Source organism: Grus americana, chromosome 28 (assembly GCF_028858705.1).
Source record: "Grus americana isolate bGruAme1 chromosome 28, bGruAme1.mat, whole genome shotgun sequence".
NCBI classification, from domain to species: Eukaryota; Metazoa; Chordata; class Aves; order Gruiformes; family Gruidae; genus Grus; species Grus americana.
In genome coordinates this window covers 5,729,203-5,748,825 of record NC_072879.1, presented here as the reverse complement: position 1 = coordinate 5,748,825, position 19,623 = coordinate 5,729,203, and the positions used below count along the sequence as shown (strand labels likewise).

The 19,623-nt window shown below is 52.4% G+C and overlaps 2 protein-coding genes across 4 annotated transcripts; both read left to right on the top strand.

Annotated features, from left to right (window-relative positions):
- The first annotated feature begins 1,144 nt into the window (after positions 1-1,144).
- LOC129197339 (butyrophilin subfamily 1 member A1-like) lies at positions 1,145-11,684 on the top strand. 2 transcript variants are annotated; one of them, XM_054805684.1, is made up of 12 exons: positions 1,145-1,643; positions 2,352-2,460; positions 3,130-3,234; positions 4,172-4,519; positions 5,084-5,365; positions 6,404-6,508; positions 7,452-7,472; positions 8,104-8,124; positions 8,793-8,813; positions 9,329-9,418; positions 9,840-9,872; positions 10,795-11,684. In XM_054805684.1, the coding sequence occupies exons 3-12, from the start codon at positions 3,150-3,152 to the stop codon at positions 11,310-11,312; spliced, it is 1,524 nt and encodes a 507-aa protein (XP_054661659.1). In that variant the 5' UTR covers positions 1,145-1,643; positions 2,352-2,460; positions 3,130-3,149; the 3' UTR covers positions 11,313-11,684. The 2 variants fall into 2 exon arrangements, with proteins under 2 accessions (XP_054661659.1, XP_054661661.1); XM_054805686.1 differs by lacking the exon at positions 1,145-1,643 and having other exon boundaries at positions 1,662-2,460; positions 9,329-9,349.
- A 116-nt stretch (positions 11,685-11,800) lies between these two features.
- Positions 11,801-17,910, top strand: GP1BA (glycoprotein Ib platelet subunit alpha). 2 transcript variants are annotated; one of them, XM_054805683.1, is made up of 2 exons: positions 11,801-14,289; positions 15,368-17,910. In XM_054805683.1, the coding sequence occupies exons 1-2, from the start codon at positions 14,188-14,190 to the stop codon at positions 17,531-17,533; spliced, it is 2,268 nt and encodes a 755-aa protein (XP_054661658.1). In that variant the 5' UTR covers positions 11,801-14,187; the 3' UTR covers positions 17,534-17,910. The 2 variants fall into 2 exon arrangements, with proteins under 2 accessions (XP_054661658.1, XP_054661657.1); XM_054805682.1 differs by having other exon boundaries at positions 11,801-14,777.
- Positions 17,911-19,623: the final 1,713 nt, after the last annotated feature.

Genomic DNA, 19,623 nt, shown 5'->3' with positions numbered 1-19,623 from the left:
ATGGAGCTCTGCCTGGGGATGGGTGAGGAGCTGACCGAGAGTTTATGGGTCAGGATTAAAGGGAGGGCAGGGACAGGGGACATTAGAGTGTGAGTCTGCTACAGGTCACCTGACCTGGAAGCCCGACTGGATGAGGCCTTCTATAGACACAATGTGCTGCCCCACCTTCTCATGGCGCTCCGCTCGCCTCTCCTCTGTCACCCTATGGCGCACTGGTCATGTCTGCATCTGCAAAACCAGATCAGCCAGCCCGATACCCCTCCCTGGACCTGGAGACTCCGACTCACCATCCACGCGCACGGACCGGCTGTGTTTTACCCACAACCAAGCCCTTTCATTCCCCTTTCTGCCTGCCCCCCCACCTCGTCCTTCCTGATTCCTTTCCACTGCAGATGGCTTTAGCTGTTCACATACTTCTACTGACACCCCACCGTATCTGGGGTCCTTACGGTCACAAAAGCCAGGCTGGCCCTCCCTGAAGTGATGCCTGCAGATTTGCAATAGCCCAGCGATTAGCATGAGTGCAAGGCTTTTGATACCGTCTCTCATAACGTCCTCGTTAGCAAGCTTAGGGAGCGTGGGTCGGATGAGTGGATAGCGAGGTGGGTTGAGAACTGGCTGAATGGCAGAGCTCAGAGGGTTGTGGTCAGCGGCGCAGAGTCTCGTTGGAGGCCTGCAGCGGTGTGCCCCAAGGGTCCGGTCATGTTCAACGTATTCATCAATGACCTGGATGAGGAGACAGGGTGCACCCTCAGCAAATTCGCTGATGACACTAAGCTGGGAGCAGTGGCCAACACAGCAGGAGGCTGCGCTGCCATCCAGCGAGACCTGGACAGGCTGGAGAGCTGGGCAGAGAGGAACCATATGAAATTCAACAAGGGCAGGGGTAGGGTCCTGCACCCAGGGAAGAACAACCCCAGCATCAGTACAGGTTAGGGATTGACCTGCCGGGAAGCAGCGCTGCAGAGAAGGACCTGGGAGTCCTGGTGGACAACAAGCTCTCCATGACCAGCAGTGTGACCTCGTGCCCAAGAACGCCAGTGGTGTCCTGGGGTGCATGGAGAAGAGCATGGCCAGCAGGTCGAGGGAGGTTCTCCTCCCCTCCACTCTGCCCTGGTGAGGCCACATCTGGAGTTGTGTCCAGTGCTGGGCTCCCCAGTTCCAGACAGACTGGGAACTACTGGGGAGAGTCCGGCAGAGGACTGTGAGGATGAGGAGGGGACTGGAGCATCTCTGGTGTGAGGAAAGGCAGAGAGAGCTGGGTCTGTTTAGTCTGGAGAAGACAAGACTGAGAGCGGATCTCATCAACGCTTATAAATATAAAGGGTGGATTTCTAGAGGAAGGGTCCAGACTCTTTTCAGTGGTGCCCGGCGACAGGACAAGGGGTGACAGGCACAAACTGGAACACGGGAAGTTCCACCTGAACATGAGGAAAAACTTCTCCATCTGAGGGTGACCGAGCCCTGGGACAGGCTGCCCAGAGAGGTTGTGGAGTCTCCTTCTCTGGAGAGATTCAAAACCCTCCTGGACACCATCCTGTGCAACCTGCTCTGGGTGATCCTGCTCTAGCAGGGGGCTGGACCAGATGATCTCCAGAGGTCCCTTCCAACCCCCGCCAGTCTGTGAATCTGTGAGTGATGAGGTTAGTTTATTATACTTATCTCCACTATCATTTGTTGGCCAGGTCTGTGTCTCTGCACACTTCATTTATCTCCTCCCTCTTTTCCTTGTCGTCGCTTTTGGCAAGGTCCCTGGCCAGGCCCCTTTACCCGAGCTGATGCTCCCACCTCCCACGTTCCCTCACACTCCTGGCCGGGGATGGGAGGGTGCCGGACCCGGCTGGGCTGAGCGCCCGGTGCGGCCGCCTTCCGACACATCCCAGGGCAGCAGCTTTCCCTGAACAACCCATCCTCGGTGGCCTCGCCCCTTGGCCGGGGAGAATTGCTTTTAAACAATTTTTAAGCTGGTGCTGGGCTTTGCTCTCAACCCTGCGCAGGCTCTGGGTGTGAATCCCGGCTCCGTCACCTCCCTCCTTCCCGCCGGTGCCTCTGAGCTCTTCCTGGGGGATGCGCCCACTGCTGCCGCTATCCATCCCCTCCGGAGCCGGAGAGCCGTGGGAGGAGGCTGCGATATGTCGCCATAGACGGTGCTTGGGGCAGGGACGTGCCTGTGGACGTTGCTGGAAGAGCATTTCCGGAGCAAAAGGATTGCCAAAAAAAAAAAAAAAAACCCAAATCGCTCAACGACTTTCATTTTTGAGCAGAGGCAGCGCAGGAGGAAACGAGTGGCAGGCTGGGGCACAGAGTGACGGTTTGGTTGGTTTTTTTTGGTTTGGTTTTTTTTTTTTCAGACAGGGAAATGCTTAGCTGAGATCTGGGTGACTCCTCCAGACACACGGGGTGACGGCCGAGCAGCTCCTGCCCCAGCTCAGAGCCCATGAAAGAGCTCGGGGCCTCCAGGTACGTGGCATCTCTCGGAAAGCTGCACTTTGAAATCCCTTTCTGCCATCCGCCCCAATCGCTGGCGGTTTTTCCCTCTCATTAACAAAGCCGTGACTAAGTCAGCGAGTGATAAGAGGGTTTGGGGCGGGGGTGGGGAGAATTCAGAGCAGGGCCAGGTCCCTGCTGGGTGTTGAATTAGCGTTTTGGTCATTTTGCTTTCCCTGGTCTGAGACATCCTCCCACCCTCGGTGCGGTGGCAGGGGATGAGCTACCGAGTCTCAGATTTGTCTCGGAGGAGGAGGAGTGCATTTGGTCTGGGCTTCTCCCTCTCGTCCTGCGCCTTGCCATCTCGTTCTTAGGGCTGGATAAGAAAAGCAAGGGCTCCATGGTAAAACAAATGCCACTTTTCATGGAATTGGAGGAGATGTTGCAGCTTGTCCTTTGTTTCCCCATGGGAAATTCCTACAACCTTTTATGCCAGTTGGGTACTTGGTATGTAAAGCACTAAAGTCAGGCTGATGGAAAATCGATTTCAACCTTCAGCATCTGAGGCTCTTCCCTAGACATTACAAAAAGGGGGTGCAATCAGCAATAAACCCCTTCAAAAGTGAATTCTGCCTTTTTTTTTTTTTTTATTCCCTTGTTTCTCCTCCCTTTTGCCCTTTCCCTTTCCTTCCCCGTCTCTAGGTTGTGCAACAGCGAAGAGGATGCTCTCCAGGTCCCACCTCCGCTGCTCTCTGCCGGCTTTCATCATTTATGGTTTAGTTCTCCAGGTTCAGGAGCTTCAGTCAGGTAGGGATCCCCGTGGTTCTTGCTGACCCCTGCGGCATCGCTTCCAGCCTGAATCTCTTCCCAGCTGCCAGCGCAGCTACTCCCCACGAACGCAGAGCACAGAGCAGGATTGGGCCCTTTGCCGTAAACAGCATCCCTCTGGCTCCTGGCTTATTCCTCCAGCACAGGCACTCGCACAGCCTCGCTGAACTCGGGGGCAGATCAGACAATGCCGATGAGTTGATTATAGTTTGCTGCCATTTCCCTCCCCCATTTCCCTCTTCCCGGCATGTTCCCAGCACGTCATCGCTTTACTGGGCTGTGTCCAGGGTGCGCTGGACCCTTTGCAGCACCAATGCAATAAAGGGGGGAAAAAAAAAAAAAAAAAACCCACAAAAAAAATCTTTTATAAATTATTCTAGGCTCTTTTTCTGTTGGATTGCTGACCTGAAGCGGCTCCTTCAAGGCAGCCCTGGCAAAAAAAAAAAAAAAAAAAGTCGGTTTGCTTTTTTTCTCCTTTAACCAGAAACCGCTTTCTCTATGAGTTGAGTAGCCAGCTTATTAATAAGCCTTTTTTATAAATTCCCAAAGATGCCCAGAGTATTTTTATTTTCTCTCGTAATAGGTGTGAATAGCTGAGGATATTTGAGTTATTTTTGCACCTATGTGGTCTGCTTTCCCCAGCCAACCACCCAGAAACCTTCCAGCCACTTCCTTCCTTCTTCATCCTGCTCCCCCCCGCCCCGAGCAGCACGGGCAGCAGTTGCCCCCTTGAGAACAAATCACGGTTTAGGGATTTGAAGAGCTTTCACGGTAGCGGAGGACAGGGAAGCCCCAGCCCTCTCACCGTGCGGCATGGCAGCGGTCCCTCTCCCAGCCCTCCCCTCGACGCTTCGTTTCCCCCCCCGCCCCGAGCAAATTCACCGTTATTTCTTCTTCCTCCGGGGTTTTCTCCCAGCTCCGTTCAACGTGACAGGACCCCCCGAACCCATCACCGTGGCCGTGGGTGAGGACGTGGTGTTGCCTTGTCGCTTCTCCCCGACCCAGAGCGCGCAGGACGTTGAGGTGACCTGGTTTCGGGACCACTTCTCGCCCTTTGTGCATCGCTACAAGGGGGGCCAGGACCAGTACGGGGAGCAGATGCTTCAGTACCAAGGGCGCACCGAGCTGCTGAAGGACGGCCTTGCCAAGGGCAGCGTCGACTTGAAAATTTTCCGCATCCAAATGTCTGACAGAGGGAATTACACCTGCTTTGTTCAGCGCGGCTCGGATTATGACGAGGCTGTGGTGGAGCTGCAGGTGACAGGTCTGTGGTCTGTGGCCCTGGTACCTCTCGTTTACTTGCTCATAGCCAGCGCTCTTCTTCCGCGTCCTCCTTCTCAGCAGCAATTTCAGGTGGTTGCTTTGGAAATAGGGTTTTATCAAGTCCCGTGGGTGAAAATACCAAGAATGTCTCAGGGAGGTGAAATTGCCTCCCAAGCGGCCGTAAGGAGCTCATGAGATATGCTGCCTACTTCGGAAGTGTTCTTGATATTCTTCTCTTTGTATAAGTGGGTGTATGAAAAAAAAAAATGGTATTGGGTAATATAATAAGAATGTCTTGGTTTGTGCTTGTATATTTTAATATCCATGCCTGCAGATTATTTTGCTGCAGTAGTAGCCTCCAGGGCAGATCTTTGAGTTATGTGAAAAAAAAAAACCTGCAAGAAATGTCCTGACTCCAGGTGACACTTTAAAAAAAAAAAACCCAACAAACCCCTGGGATTTGTCAAAATTCATCCCTTCTTGTCAGGGAAAGGAACAGCCAGGCCACCTTACGCCCCCCCACCCTGATATCCCCGGGTCACCGCGGGTCTCTGTTTTCCTGCAGCCAGCGGCTCTGCCCCGCTCATCGTGCTGGAGCGCTACCAGGACGGGGGGATCCGGGTGGCCTGTCGCTCGGACGGCTGGTACCCGCAGCCCCAAGTGCTGTGGCAAGATCCCCACGGGCGGCATCTCCCATCCCTCTCGGAAAACGTTACCCAGGACAAGAGCGGCCTCTTTGCAGCGGAAAGCAGCATCATCCTCACCAGAGACGTGAACCAAAAACTCTCCTGCTCGGTCCACCATGCGCTGCACAGCCAGGAACGGGGATCGTCTTTTTACATATCAGGTGAGCAGAGGACGGGGGCATCGCCCCGGGAACGTTCCCGATGGAGCTGAGCTTGGAAAGCGCCGACAGCAGAAAAAAAAAATCTCAGGTGCATTTTGCCGGCTTGCGTTCAGCGCATCGAGTGTATTTTGCACGCTGCGCGTGCAAACAGCTGCAGCTTTCAGCAGCATTTGTGCACGTGTGCTGCCAAAATTCACCAGTTTCGTCTTGGAGCGTGGGTTTAGGGGAGAAAAAAGACAGCCCTCGTCGTCGCAGGGTTTCTGTAGACACCTGGGTTAAGTCCGAACATTCGTAACCCTGGAACCAAATGAAAAAGGAGACACCAACCCGTGCCCTTAGTCTCACCCGCCGCGAAATCCTCTTCTACAGGTTTGGTATGCGAAATAAATCGTCGTGTCTTGTTTTAGCATCTGCACATATTGAATATATTTTTATTTTTTTTTTTCCTTGACACACAGAAAAGCTCCTTTTTACTGGCAGATTGATTTGGGGCGGGGATGCAATGTCGAACTGCACTAACCAAACTGCACCGCGGTATCATGTGCTTTGCAGCTGCACCCTGCTCCTTTTTTGTTTTGGGAATGAACAATTTTGGGAGACTCTTTCCCTGGGAGGCCTGTACCTTTCTCCTGGTGATGCTGCTCCGCACTGGAGTGTTGCTGTTGATGCATATGTTGCCCTGTTTCTGATCCTATGTTGCCTCATAAAATGCAGTATTTTTTTTTCCAAAGGAAAAGAGAGCATGATTTAACTAGAAATAATTTGGTTACAAATCCATTTTCCCTTTAAAACCGCCTACCCCCAATGTATGCAGACAAAGCATCATCAGCCTCAAACAAGTGCTAAATTGCCAAAATGATTTTTTTTTTTTTTTAAAATATTATTTTTTGTCACTTTGTGAAGTACAGCCAGGAACTGATTTTTCACCCTCGATGGGATTCAGACCTGCTTGGGATGAGCTTGTATGAAATAGAAATCTCCTACTTCCCTTGGCTACTTGCAGAGTAACCTAACCCCTTCGGGGATTTTATTTTTCAGATCCCTTTTTCCAAAACGCCCGTCCTTGGATGACCGCCCTGGGCGTGGTCCTGGTTGCTGTGGGCGCTTTCCTCATTATCGCTGTTTATCTATATAAAATTAAAGGTATCGTCCTGGCGCGGTGTTTGGGGAAGGGGGGCTGGGCAACTGTCCTATTCAGCCGCCTCTGGTTTTGACGAACAAGTGGGTTTGAGAAATTCCGGGATGGTCCCGGAGTCTTGTCTCGGTGTCTTGGACACATGTACGGTGCCAGGGAACTTAAAGACCCAGGGGTTTAATTTCTGGCAAGAAAAGAAAGAATCATAGAATCTTTAAGGTTGGAAAAGACCTCTAAGAGCATGAAGTCCAACCGTCAATCCAACACCACCATGTCTACTAAACCATGTCCCAAAGTGCCACGTCTATCCATTTTTTGACCACCTCCAGGGATGGTGACTCCACCACCTCTCTGGGCAGCCTGTTCCAATACCTGACCACTCTTTCGGTGAAGAAATTTTCCCTGATATCTAATCTAAACCTCCCCTGATGCAACTTGAGACCCTTTCCTCTTGTCCTTTCACTAGTTATTTGGGAGAAGAAACCAACACCCGCCTCACCACAACCTCCTTTCAGGTAGTTGTAGAGAGTGGTAAAGGTTGTTTCTCCAACAAACAGGCCAGCAAAGAAGGAAGTGAGCATCAAAGCAGTGTGAGCCGGCCGTTCCTCTGCCCCAGCCGGGGGTGGAGAAATGTTGCCTGCAGAAATGGAGCAATAATTTGCCTGGCCCTGCAAAAAAACCCCTGGCACTTTTGGTGGCCTGGCACGGCTCCCTTTCCTTCTGAAAGACGCCTCTTGCGGGGTAAATAATACAGAGGAATAAAGGAAATTGAAATCCTCTGTTTCTTACCAAAAGGAGCTGGAGCTGGTGGGTCGTACAGGCACTGCAGCCCTTCCAGACCCCGCAGCCCTTCTGCCTTGCAAGTGGCTGCAACTCCTGCTGTGGTTTAATCGGTGCTCTTTGGAAGGGATGCTTTTCGAAATTGTTTACATTTCTTTCTTTCCTTCACAGGAAAGCATGAAAAAAAATTAGGTAAGCTTTGCTTTCCATTTTCCAGAAATTTGAGAATTCCCTCAAATGGAAGAATTCATGGGGCACATTTCTGGGGGGAGATGGGGAGAGAAATGGTTTGGCTAGCAGCTATAGAAAGTTGTGAAATTAATGTATGAAATTGTGAGATGATGTTGTAATTTTAAGTAAAAACATTGCAGAACCAAAGAAAGCGTGAACAGATGTTGTACCAACAATGAGCTTTGCTTTTCAAATGGCTCTCAAGGTTCTTCCCAAAGCTGGAGGAAGCTTTAGGGTAGCACATCCCATTTTGCAGGGGCCTCAGCTTTGTCTCAGCACTAAGCAGACGCAGGGGCAGGATGGTTGGGTAGCACCGAAGGTGAAATGTAACCCCATGCTCCCCCCCTCCTTGTCGATTCAAACCTGCCCCTTCACCGCTGCCCTGGAGCTGGAGCCCTCTCCAGCACTGGCCTCTGCCAAGGTGGGTTCAGGGAGGGTGGGAAAGATCCCCAAAAGCCTTGAGAAGAAAGGTCTTGAGGAGCTCCTGGGCTGAGGAGCAGTTTCAGCCTCCTCCCCCCCTCCCCAGCAAGAATATCAGGGAAAAAGGAATTGGCTTTGGTGGTGACACTCTGTTCTGGTTTTTGCTTTTCAGCAATACAAGAGGCAGCACTGCGTAAGTCTCGCTCCCCATTTTCCTGGTGAAATCCTCTGTGAAAACTTTCAGACTTTTGTATTCATCCTCTCGTTCTGTCTGAATGTTCTTTTCAGGCAGATGCTTTACATCCCCCTCCCCTGACCCCCTAATAATGTGAAAATTCACTCTGAAAAGTCATTAGGATTTTTTTTCCCTGAGTGGCTGTCAGTGCTTTTAATTTTTAATTTTTACTCTTAATTTAAGTAGTGAAATAGTACTGAAAAGCTATTGGGTTTTAGGGGAAGATTATGGAAACCTAAGCTGCTGAGAGTTTTCTTATAAAGGTGTAGATTGTTTGATTACCATAATTTTTTTAAAAACCCCAAACACTTGAAGAGGGCATTTTGTTGTTGTTGTTTGCTCGCTCGCTCGCTCGTAGCTCATAGAATTACCACGAAATAGCCCTTTTGCTATTAAAAATATCAGCTCTTGCTAAATTTTTGCCGATGCAGGGGCAAATAAATGATGGAGAAACTAAGCAGAGGTCCGCTCACTCGGGAATCACGAGCGTCCTGGCAATCAGAGTGTGAAACGGGGCATCTGCCCCCTGCGCCACGGCCTCTCCCCCCGCGTGGGCCTTTAGCTGGGGTCCCGGGGAAGGGTCTGTGTCAAAGAGTAACTGGTGTGTGTTTCTGTTTGTTGTTCAGGGGACCGTGATGCAGAAATCGGTGAGTCTCCTTCTATTCCAAACAAAGGATTTTTTTTTATTTTTTTTTTTTTACAGAGTCTGTATAGGGTGGTAGGTTTTGGGTTTGGGTTTTTGTTTTGTTTTGTTTTGTTTTTAATTTTCGCTTTTAAAGTGTGAAGTGAACCAAAAAGTGGTTGGGGCATAGAGGGGGAGGGAAAGAGTGAATCTGAGAAGTAAAAAAATTAAAGCTCGTTGAAGGCGGCATCTGGGGTTGGGGATGGGTGACTGCAGCGGCGGCGCGGGGAGGGACGACGGACGACTGCCCTGCGACAGGTCCCTTGTAGGGGAGGGACCTCCCAGAGACTTCTTCCTGCTCCAGATTTGAGCAGCACAACCCGCACCATCACCTGCAGAGCTCCAGGCTGGGCGGTGGGAGAGGTCTTTGCATTGCCAAGCGTTGGCAGAAACCTGCACGTGCAGGCTGTTACGGGAGAGGTTATATCCCAATCGATATCCCACAATATCCCATTTGTGCTGATTTATCTTCTTTTTCAGAGAAGCAAGCTGGAGAACTTGGTGAGTATTGTTCTCCTTCCTACAGAGGAGAGGCTTCAGCTGGGCCAATTTCTCATCTGGGTTTTGCACGTATGTCCTGGTTTTGGCTTTCCTTTTAGGAAAGAAAGAAGCAGCAAATGCTGAGCTCATTTCAGAAATGGCATTTTCCTTTGCTCTCTGTGTGTTTTTAAGCTATTGCCTGTAATCCTTCTGTACTAAGAAGAAAATTCTTTCAGCGTTCAAAGAAAGTACAAATAGACCATAGATATACGTCTGAATTGGGACAGGCAGCGTGATTATATTTGTAGAAAATGGATGGAGCCCTTTCGTGTGGGTAGACATTGAAGTTTTGAAGCCACGCACTGTGAGATGACTTTCACAAATACAGCAACAATTCAGAAAATGTGCGACTACGCTGGCATATCGTTATCCTGAGCTAATCCAGTACAAGTGTGTTCAGATTACCTCTCATCTGTGTTTTTTTTGTTTTGTTTTTGTTTTGTTTTTAAAGCATGGAGAAGATACGCAGTGCCTATAGCAGAAGGTAATTAAAGTTTGGTCTTTCAGGGTGCTTAATCATCTTCCGTGCTTTAATCTCCCTTCCTGGTAGTTGGGGTCCTGCAGGGATGCTGGTGGTACCAGGGATGGTTCTGCTAACCCTCACTTTACAGGGGAAAGTGTAACACTCAGACCCCTTGTTCGTTCGGTGCATGCCCCAGTTTCAGGCAAATCTGGAGTGTCCTGGTCCTCAGTGAGCAGTGCTGGCCATGTTTTAGAGACATGGGGACTTCTTCAGCCTGGAGGTCTGCTGACAATCCTCTTCCCTCTCTGCTAGGTGTCATCTTTCTGCTTCATTTTTGGTTCTTTGCACTGATAGAATTACCTCCTGCAGCTTCCCATGCTGCAGTCTGCCAGCTATTGCTTGCACCTTTAGTCAGCAAAGATCTCTCCTGGGGCTCCCCAGTTCCAGACAGACTGGGAACTACTGGAGAGAGTCCGGCAGAGGGCTGTGAGGATGAGGAGGGGACTGGAGCATCTCTGGTGTGAGGAAAGGCAGAGAGAGCTGGGGCTGGTTAGTCTGGAGAAGACAAGACTGAGAGGGGATCTCATCAACGCTTATAAATATAAAGGGTGGATTTCTAGAGGAGGGGTCCAGACTCTTTTCGGTGGTGCCCGGCGACAGGACAAGGGGTGACAGGCACAAACTGGAACACGGGAAGTTCCACCTGAACATGAGGAAAAACTTCTCCATCTGAGGGTGACCGAGCACTGGGACAGGCTGCCCAGAGAGGTTGTGGAGTCTCCTTCTCTGGAGAGATTCCAAACCCGCCTGGACGCCATCCTGTGCAGCCTGCTCTGGGTGATCCTGCTCTAGCAGGGGGTTGGACCAGATGATCTCCAGAGGTCCTTACCAATCTGTGAATTTCTGAATATGCCCTGATGTGTTGACTCCCTCTCTCCTGCAGTGAACGTGGTTCTGGATCCAGACACAGCCCATTGTGACCTTGTCCTGTCTGATGACTGCAAAAGCGTGAAACGAGAAGACACGCGGCAGGACATCCCCGACATTCCGGAGAGATTTAACCCGTGGCGCTGCGTGCTGGGCCGTGAAGGCTTCACCTCGGGGAGATACTACTGGGAGGTGGAGGCAGTGGATGGAGGGGGATGGACTGTGGGAGTTTCTAGGAAAGACGTGAAAAGGAAGGGTGAGATTGAGTTTAAGCCCGAGGAGGGCATCTGGGCAGTGGGGCAGTGGGCAGGGCACTTCCAAGCTCTCACATTCCCTAATCGCACTCTCCTTCCTGAAATCCAGACTCCCAAGCGGATCCGGGTCTCTCTGGATTATGATGAGGGACGGGTGGCATTTTTCAGTGTTGATGAGGAGATTCCCATCTTCACATTTCCACTGGCATCATTTGAGGGTGTAAAAGTCCACCCTTGGGTCTGGCTGGGTCCTGGGACGTGGCTCAAAATGTGGCCATGAGGAAGGGGAGGGAGCAAGAGAAGGCTTTTTTTAGGGGACCTCAGGAGTTCAGACTCACGGAAGGAAGGAACTTGTTGAGGTTTCTGTTGCTGCTCACAGCAGGGCTAACCTCAAAGCTGCCTTAGGTGTCTTTGGACCTTGTTCAGCTGAATTGTATAGGAACTCCAAGGGTGGAGATCTCTTTACCTCTCTGGACATCCGTCCGAGTGCCGAATTAACCCTTTATGTTTGGTCAGAGTTTCCCCAATTGCAACCCATGACTGTTGCCTTTCATCCTTGCTGTCTACCTGTTGAACAACGCTCCCACTGAACAGACAGTACCACAACAGGGATTTCTTTTTAAATGCACAGAATAAAGTTACTTCAGCGGGATTCGTCTGTACGTGTGTCAGCGCCAAATGTCTGTGCCTGAGGCATTGTCCCCACCTCCTTTTAGCCCCGTGGGGAGCTGCAGGCACTTTTGAGAAAATGGTTCACCACATCCTGCAGGACACAACGAAGGCATGTCAGTGGTCCATGGCTGTGCTTGTCCCCACACCTGCCTGCAGCACAAGCCCAGGTGATAAGCTTACCTGTGACCTGGAGACATCTAACACTGAGATGGATCCCACCTTTGGTCACTCGTTTTGGGGGAGGAAAAAGCTGCTTTTTCTTACAGTGCTGAGGATCCTGGAGCAGGCTCAGAATGACCCATGTGGGCTGAAATGAAGCTGGAGAAATGAAAAATTCATATGAGGAAGGGCATCTCATACTGAGGAACTCCAGGTTCTTCATATTTTCGGGCAACTCTAGGTTATTTTGCGGTAGTGGAAACTGCCACCTGCAAGGGGATGATAGACATACGTGCTTCCTCTGAGGCCAGACATGCTTTTGCACCAGATCCTCCATTCAACTGATGTCCAGAGAGCATGGACCTTCCCCAGGGACGGCTTCACCATTACTGCTGAATTCATGGGCTTCTCAGAAAGGAAAGAGGATGCACTTGTGTGTGTGCCAGGGTAGGTCTGTTCATGATCAGCCTAGGGCAGCTCCATTCTCCCACCACGGAGGAGCCCAAAGGGAGCAGCTCAGAGATGCCTTTAGGGCTTTTGCCTTTCTCTCCAGACCTGCCCGGCCTCAGGAGTAATGCTCCCAGAGGTTGGTGTTCACACCTCAGCTTTGTTCCTCGTCATGCACAAGCCCACACAACGCAGCAGATGCTGAATCAGCTGTGAGGCCTGCGGTAGCTGAGGGGCTTGTTGAAGGACGCAGTGCCAGAGCGTTCCAAAGCCCTGAACAGTGTCACAAGTCTACAGGAACAGGCAGAATGAGGGTGGCTCTGCTGCCAGGGCTCTGAAGAGCAGTTAGACGTTCATGTGTCTAAAGAAGGCTGGTGTGAAGGCGAAGATACAGACCTTGCTGTCTGCACTGGAGAAGGAGCACTATGCTCCTCAAGCCAGGGGTGACGCAGTTGCATGTTTCTATGACCTCCAGGCACCATCACCTCATGAGCTCCTTCCTATTTCCTAGAGCCACATATAGTGTTGATGAGGTCCTAAAGGACATGGGAAACAATCTGGATCACCTTGTTCCCTCCAAACACCCACTCGAAACAGTCTGCAGGTGAAATCAAGGTCGGGGCAACAACCTCATGGGAGATTGACCCCTGGGGTGTGGGAGCAGGCTCTGGAGCAGTGGAGGATCAATCCTGGCCTCCTCCTCACTGCTCATAACCAGCCATGGGAAGAGTGCACCTGCAGATGATTTCTGACCCGTCCACCCCTTTCCTCTGGTACAGGCTGCCCCTTGCCCTTCAGCAAGGCTTGTTGCAGTGGACTGCTTGGGTCTTCTGCTCCTTCTTCTTCAGGGAGTGAAGCAGGTGGGGTGAAGGACATTTTGAAGGTTCAAAGTGTCCTAGTGCATTTATCCACCTGGAAAAGGGAGACAGAAGCAATGATAAAGGCTGTGGGTTGGGAATGTGGGGCTGTGGCATGGAAGACCAACTGGTGGTGTCATGGGGGATGCTGTAGGTCCAGAGTGAGGGTAAGAGTACTGCTGTGGAGGAGGGGAAGCCACGTGCAGGCTTCATCCCTGGGGTGCTATGAGAAGGCCAGGGATACATTTGCTCTCTCCCTTCCTATCCCCTACTTTCTGTTGGAAATCACTGATGCAAAGCCAAAAAACAGGCCCCCCCCCCCCCAAATTCTGCCTCTGCTGCTGCCTCCAGCCCTCTTACTACACGCTGACTAAAATGCCCCTGCAGTGAGTGGGCTGGGGTGAGAGAGGCGAGGAGAGGACACAGGAGGGACAGCTGACCCCAATGGACCAGAGGCATATTCCATACCATGTAGTGTCATGCTCAGCAATAAAACTGGGGTGAGGGGAGATTTTGTCCAAGGTACCATTGCTCGAGGACTGGCTGGGCATCGATCTGCTGGTGGGAAGTGGTGAGTGAATGCTTTTGCATCACTTCTTTTTCTCTCTCTCTCTTTCTCTCTCTCTCTCCTTCACTCATTAAACTGTCTTTGTCTTGACCCACAGAGGTGGGTTTTTTTGTTTGTTTTTTTTTTCCCCTCACTTTTGCTTTTCCAGTTCTCTCCCCCATCCTGCTCTAGAGGCAGTGAGTGGGTCAGCAGCTGGTGGGTGCTTAGCTGCTGGTCAGGGTTGACCCACCACAATCCAGAGAATGGAAAACCAATAGAAAACAAATATCTCCTCTTGCAGTTTTTAGGTGACCCTCCAGCTCTGCAGTCCAAGATGCTCTGCAGTGACCTATGGGCCGGGGAAGTGGAGACAGCTTGGCTGCAGGAACTGACAGCAGGAGGAATTGCAAAACCGAGCGCCTTCCTCTGCCTCTAATCTCCTTGCCTGGTCTGTGCTGCAGCTTCTCCCACAAATGTTAAAGAAGCCTCTCAGCTCTCCAGAAGAGTCATCCCTGTTTTTCCCGGCAAGCCAGAAAGAAAGGATCCCTCATCTACACCACAAACAACCGGCTGAGGTAATGTACAGAAACTGCTTCTCACTAGTATGCCAACTGGGCTGTCGTCCCCAGGTTGAGGTGCCTCAAGGACTGAAGTAGTGAGAAAGAGCTGTCTTGGAGCAAAGGAAAGAGCAGACATTTGTGCAAGGGACCCTTTTCCCGGGATGGAAAAAGGTGCAGCTTGGGGGGCAGGGGGACATGCAAGGGCTCCTCCTGGGTGCAACCCTCCCCCCTTTCCTGTGCGGAAGCAAGAAATTATGGAGCCGGTCTCTGGTTGAGACTTTTCCAAGGAGACGGTGGTGTGGCAGTGCAGTTAAAGCAAGCGCTCTGCTGAAGGACAGGAGATGGTTTTGGCTGCTCAGGAAGTTGCAGCTCCCTTCCCACAGCTGTGTGTGCTGATAGAGGGCCTGGGCAGCCCCACCGCCAGTGCTGCGCCAGAGCAGCGCCTGGTCCTCAGGCAGGAGGGAGGCAAAGCAGCAGGAGAGCAAATGCTGGAGGGTCCACAGGTGAGTCCCAGGGAAGCGGTGTCCATCGGGGATCGGCACTCTGGGTAGCCACATCTGTGCAGGGGAAGGTCTTTTCACATGATTCATGCTCCTACCTCGTGAACCCAAATCAAGCTGAGGGCTCAGCTGGCATTGGGTAAGGGCATATTCAGGGAGCCTCTTCCAGCACACGGCTTTTCTGGGCTGGGGTGGGTGTGGGATGCAGGGACGTGAACACCACAGAGCCGCTGCTTTTGCAGTGGTGAGGGCAGCAATGCCACCCCAGCAGAGGAGGCATGGCCATGAGGAGGTATATGAATCAGGCTTTCCCTCCCACAGAGCAGGATGAGATGAGCAAAGGGGCAGAGGTGGTGTCTCCTGGCTGAGCCTGCTGCCCTCCAAGGACAAGATGACAGGGTGGATGCTGGCAATAGGTGTGGGACTCATCTCTCCCTTCCATCCTGCCAGGGAGGAGCTGCGGGGCTCAGATGGCTTCCAGAGGGTCTGGTGTGGTGGGGGGTGCCAGCTCTGTTGCAAATGGTGCTTGCGTGGGAGGAAAGACAACGTGTAGGTGTGTGCCTGTGCCCACACCTCTCGTCTCTCCCCTCCAGGCCATGCGGTTCCTTGCCCTGCTCTCGCTCATCCTCCTGGCCCTGCTGTCCCCAGCCAGCACTGCTGACCCAGGCCAGCCCTGCCCATCAGAGATGAACAAGGTCAAGGACCTCCTGGAGGCGAACTGCACAGGGCAGGCTCTCAGCGCGGTGCCCACAGACCTGCCCCTGCACATGGGCATCCTTCTGCTCAACGCCAACCACCTGGTGTCCCTCTCCACCGCCGCCTTCCTGCCCTTCACCCAGCTGCAGGACCTCGACCTGTCCAACAACGGGCTGGCGTCTCTGCACACCGGGCACCTGCTGCCGTCCCTGAGGGAGCTGATCCTTTCCCACAACGCGCTGGGGGCCCTGCCCACCCTGCGGGGCCTGCCTGCACTCACCCGCCTGGCCGTGGCCTACAACAACCTGGTGTCGCTGGACCCAGGGGCTTTCCGCACTGTGCCGCGGCTGCAGGACCTGGACCTGCGAGGAAACCGGCTGCGGACGCTGCCTCGGGAGGCCTTTGCGGGGCTGAGGGAACTCAAGGACTTGGATCTCTCAGACAACGTCCTGGAGGAGCTTCCCAAGGAGCTGCTGCAGGAGCTGCAGAAGCTGGCGATCCTCTGGCTCTCAGGGAACCGCCTGCAGACCCTGCCCACCCACTTCTTCCCCGAGGGGCAGTTCTTTGCTTACGTCTTCCTCACTGAGAACCCCTGGCACTGCGACTGCGGCCTGCGCTACCTGCGGAACTGGATCTGGGATAACGAAGGCAGTGTCTATCAGCCAGAGCGGGGCCTGGAGAAGACAAAGGTGGAGGTCGCCCCTGAGAAGGTGCTGTGCCACAGCCCCCCTGAGCATTGGCAGAAGCCCATTATCCGCTTCAAGCCCAAGTGCGGCAACATGGGGGACGCAGATGAGGAAGAAGAAGAGGAAGAAGAGGAAGAAATGATGGACAAACCTACCACGATCACCTTCTTCCCTCCACATCCGTCCACCCCCAAAGAGCACACTACCATGCCTCATGCTGTTACCTGGCCTCCCCTCACTACCACAAGACCTCCCATTGGCACCCCTTGTTGCTCCACCCTTGCCCCAGGCACTTCACTTGCGACGCCTGCAAGCACCAGCGCTCCCAGCACCGCCACTCCTGCACTAGCCATTCCCGCCCTCACACCCACACAGACACCCAGCACGGCCGCCATTGTCACTGCTGCTTCAGCCAGCACGTCACACAGATCCGCCACCCTCGTCTCCACCACCTCAGCGCCAACCACTATGAGCACTAGACCTCCCAGCACCAGCAGCAGTCCCCAAACCGCCCTTGCCGCTGGCACTACCAACACCTATTCCACTCTCATGGTGTCCCCTGGCACATTGTCCACCACCTCCACGGCAGTGCCTTCTACTGCCATGCTAGAGGCCTCTTCCACTGTTAGATCTTCATCTCCTCCTCTGATGTCAACCATGCCGGTGGTCTCCACCACCATGTTTTCCGCTCATGCCCCAACACCGCCAGCTCCCCTGGACACCACAAACTTCACCCAGCCTGCACCTTCCCCTCTACCTCCATCTGTGCCCCTCTGCCCGTGCTCCGCCCCAGGACTGGTGGTACCTGTGCTGCGCTCATGGGCAGGTGGGGAGGGTCCACAGTGGGGGCAGTGGGTGCTGAGGCATTGCTGCCTATTGCACTGGGTGCTCTATCTGGCCTCCTTGGCTCTGCTGGTCCTGAGCATGCTGGCTCTGGCAGGCTGGCTGGTGTGGATGTGTCTGGTGGGAAGACCTTCCTGGCACAAGTCCCTGCAGACCCAAGAGGTGCAGTATCCGCTGCTGACCTGGAGGGAGTCAACAGGAAGCCCTGAGATGCATCTCAGCAGCTTCAAAAGCCCCCTCCAGCGCCCCACGTTCTGTACCATCAAGGAAGTAGAGTTGTGCCCTGAGGTCACGTACTGCACGATTAAAGATCTGGGGATACAGCATAGTCCTCCTGCAAGTTCCTCCTTCTGCACCACAAAGGAGCTGTGGGTCCACCATAGTCCTCTGAATGCTTCGTTCAAGTCTTTTTCCAGGAAGCTGACGGTCCCAAGCCGCCTCGGGTCCCTGAGGACCCCTTCTGCTTACAGCCTGGACAGGGGTGTCAAGGCCATTGGTGATGTCAGAGTGAAATATGCTGGCAACACCTTGTAAATGCTTCTGTATTCTTCAGAGAAAGAGATGGCGAGTCATGGCTCTGCTTCACGTACATTTGTTTTACAGAGGAAAGATCTGCTTGCCCAGGGGAAGCCATCCAGCCCCTTCCCCTAGCATTACTCTCACATACCCTGAGGCTTCTAGATCTGAAATAATTACTTGGGTACTTGGCAGGGGGAGAAGATGTCCTAAACTGGTCAGTGATAGCTTGGGGCTGACGCTGCCTGGTTTCAGGGTGGGAAAGCAGAGCTTACTTTGTACTCTGTGTCCCAACTGCTTCTGTTCAAATGATGCACCTAAAGATGCACTATGCTTTCGCTTCAGTGCCAGGTTGTTAATCACAGAATAAATATTCTCTTTGTCTGAATTTCAAATGGGTGCTGGTTTCATTTCACTGGGCCTCCCATAGTCCTGGCAGGGTATGGTGAATGACAAAGTTGTCTTCAGTACTTGGAATAGTGAAGATAGAGAGGAAAGTCCACTTATACCCAGCTTCCTGACTTTTGTCCCAAATGTTTGATCCTTCACTGCGGAATTATGTGGGAAAAAACATCCCGCTGCATGTCATAGAATCATAGAATCATAGAATGGTTTGGGTTGGGAGGGTCCTTAAAGATCATCTAGTTCCAACCCCCCTGCCATGGGCCGGGACACCCTCCGCTAGACCATGTTGCCCAAAGCCTCATCCAGCCTGGCCTTGAACACTGCCAGGGATGGGGCATCCACAACCTCTTTGGACAACCTGTTCCAGTGCCTCACCACCCTCACAGGGAAGAATTTCTTTCTAACATCTAATCTAAATCGACCCTCCTTCAGCTTGAACCCATTACCCCTTGGCCTGTCACTACACTCCCTGATAAACAGTCCCTCACCATCTGTCCTGTAGCCCCTTCAGATACTGGAAGGCCGCAATTAGATCTCCCCGGAGCCGCCTTTTCTCCAGGCTGAACAACCCCAACTCTCCCAGCCTGTCCTCATAGCAGAGGTGCTCCAGCCCTCGGATCATCTTCATGGCCTCCTCTGGACTCGTTCCAACAGCTCCATGTCTCTCCTGTACTGCGGCCCCCCCGAGCTGGATGCAGTACTCCAGGTGGGGTCTCACCAGAGTGGAGAAATAATTATTTTTTTTCCTTTATCAGATATTTTTATTACATCTTGGGACATTTTTCAGCCCCTTCTGGTCTTGTATAGCAACGTTGGTGATTAAGGATCCTTTTCTTGTTTTGTAACTGCTGTTTCTCACATTCCTGTGCTTACGCTCCATGGAGGGGCGGGCATGCATCAGCTCTCATCTCTCCAGGAGATTTGACTTCCTTTTGACACTTCTCCCACAATGTTATGGCATCCAGGTTAGGCCATCAAGCTCTGAATGGCTGGAGAATTGGACAGGTAAAAAGCGGTGTGAAGGTCAGGAACAGTGACTAGCAGTTAATGGCTCATCCTCCACTTGGACGCTGGTAACATGTGGAGTACCACGCAGGGCTGTGCTGAAAATGCTTCTGTTTAACATCTTTATCAATGACATGGAGGAGTGACCGAGCGTGCTTTTATCGTGTTGGCAGATGACGCCAGGTGGGGAGGGATCAGTTCATATGCTTCCACAGGACTACCATTCAGGGAGTACCATTCACCCTGGAGAAATGGGTTGACAGAAATCTGATGAAAGCCAACAAGGACAAATGCAAAGTCGTATACATTGGAAGAAAGACCCCAACAATGCTGGTGGGAGACAGACTGTCCGGGGAGCAGACCTATGGAAAAGGATCTGTGTGTCTCAGTCGACAGAAAAGCGAACAAGATCCAGCAGTGCACCCTGGCAGCAAAGAGAGGGCAACAGAAGCCTGGGCTGGGTTAAGAGGAAGGAGCACACCCAGTTGACCAAGGGAAGTGATCATCCCCCTCTGCTCAGCGCTCATTAGACCACATCTAAAATACTGTTTTGGGAAGCCGTGAGAACCTGCAACCCTCCCCTACACATCCCAGGACTCTCAAGTCCCTCCCCAAAGGTACCACTGGTACCCCAATATCTCCCAGAATCCCCATTACCTCCACCTCTCCTTGCAAGTCCTCTATAGTATTCTCCCCCG

Bases quoted from the DNA above. Each gene is read 5' to 3' on its own strand.
- LOC129197339 (XM_054805684.1), top strand. From the start codon at position 3,150: ATGCTCTCCAGGTCCCACCTCCGCTGCTCTCTGCCGGCTTTCATCATT. The intron at 3,235-4,171 runs GTAGGGATCCCC...GTTTTCTCCCAG, and splicing joins GGTTCAGGAGCTTCAGTCAG to CTCCGTTCAACGTGACAGGA. The intron at 9,419-9,839 runs GTATGTCCTGGT...TTGTTTTTAAAG, and splicing joins TTCTCATCTGGGTTTTGCAC to CATGGAGAAGATACGCAGTG.
- GP1BA (XM_054805682.1), top strand. From the start codon at position 14,616: ATGGTTTTGGCTGCTCAGGAAGTTGCAGCTCCCTTCCCACAGCTGTGT. The intron at 14,778-15,367 runs GTGAGTCCCAGG...TCTCCCCTCCAG, and splicing joins AAATGCTGGAGGGTCCACAG to GCCATGCGGTTCCTTGCCCT.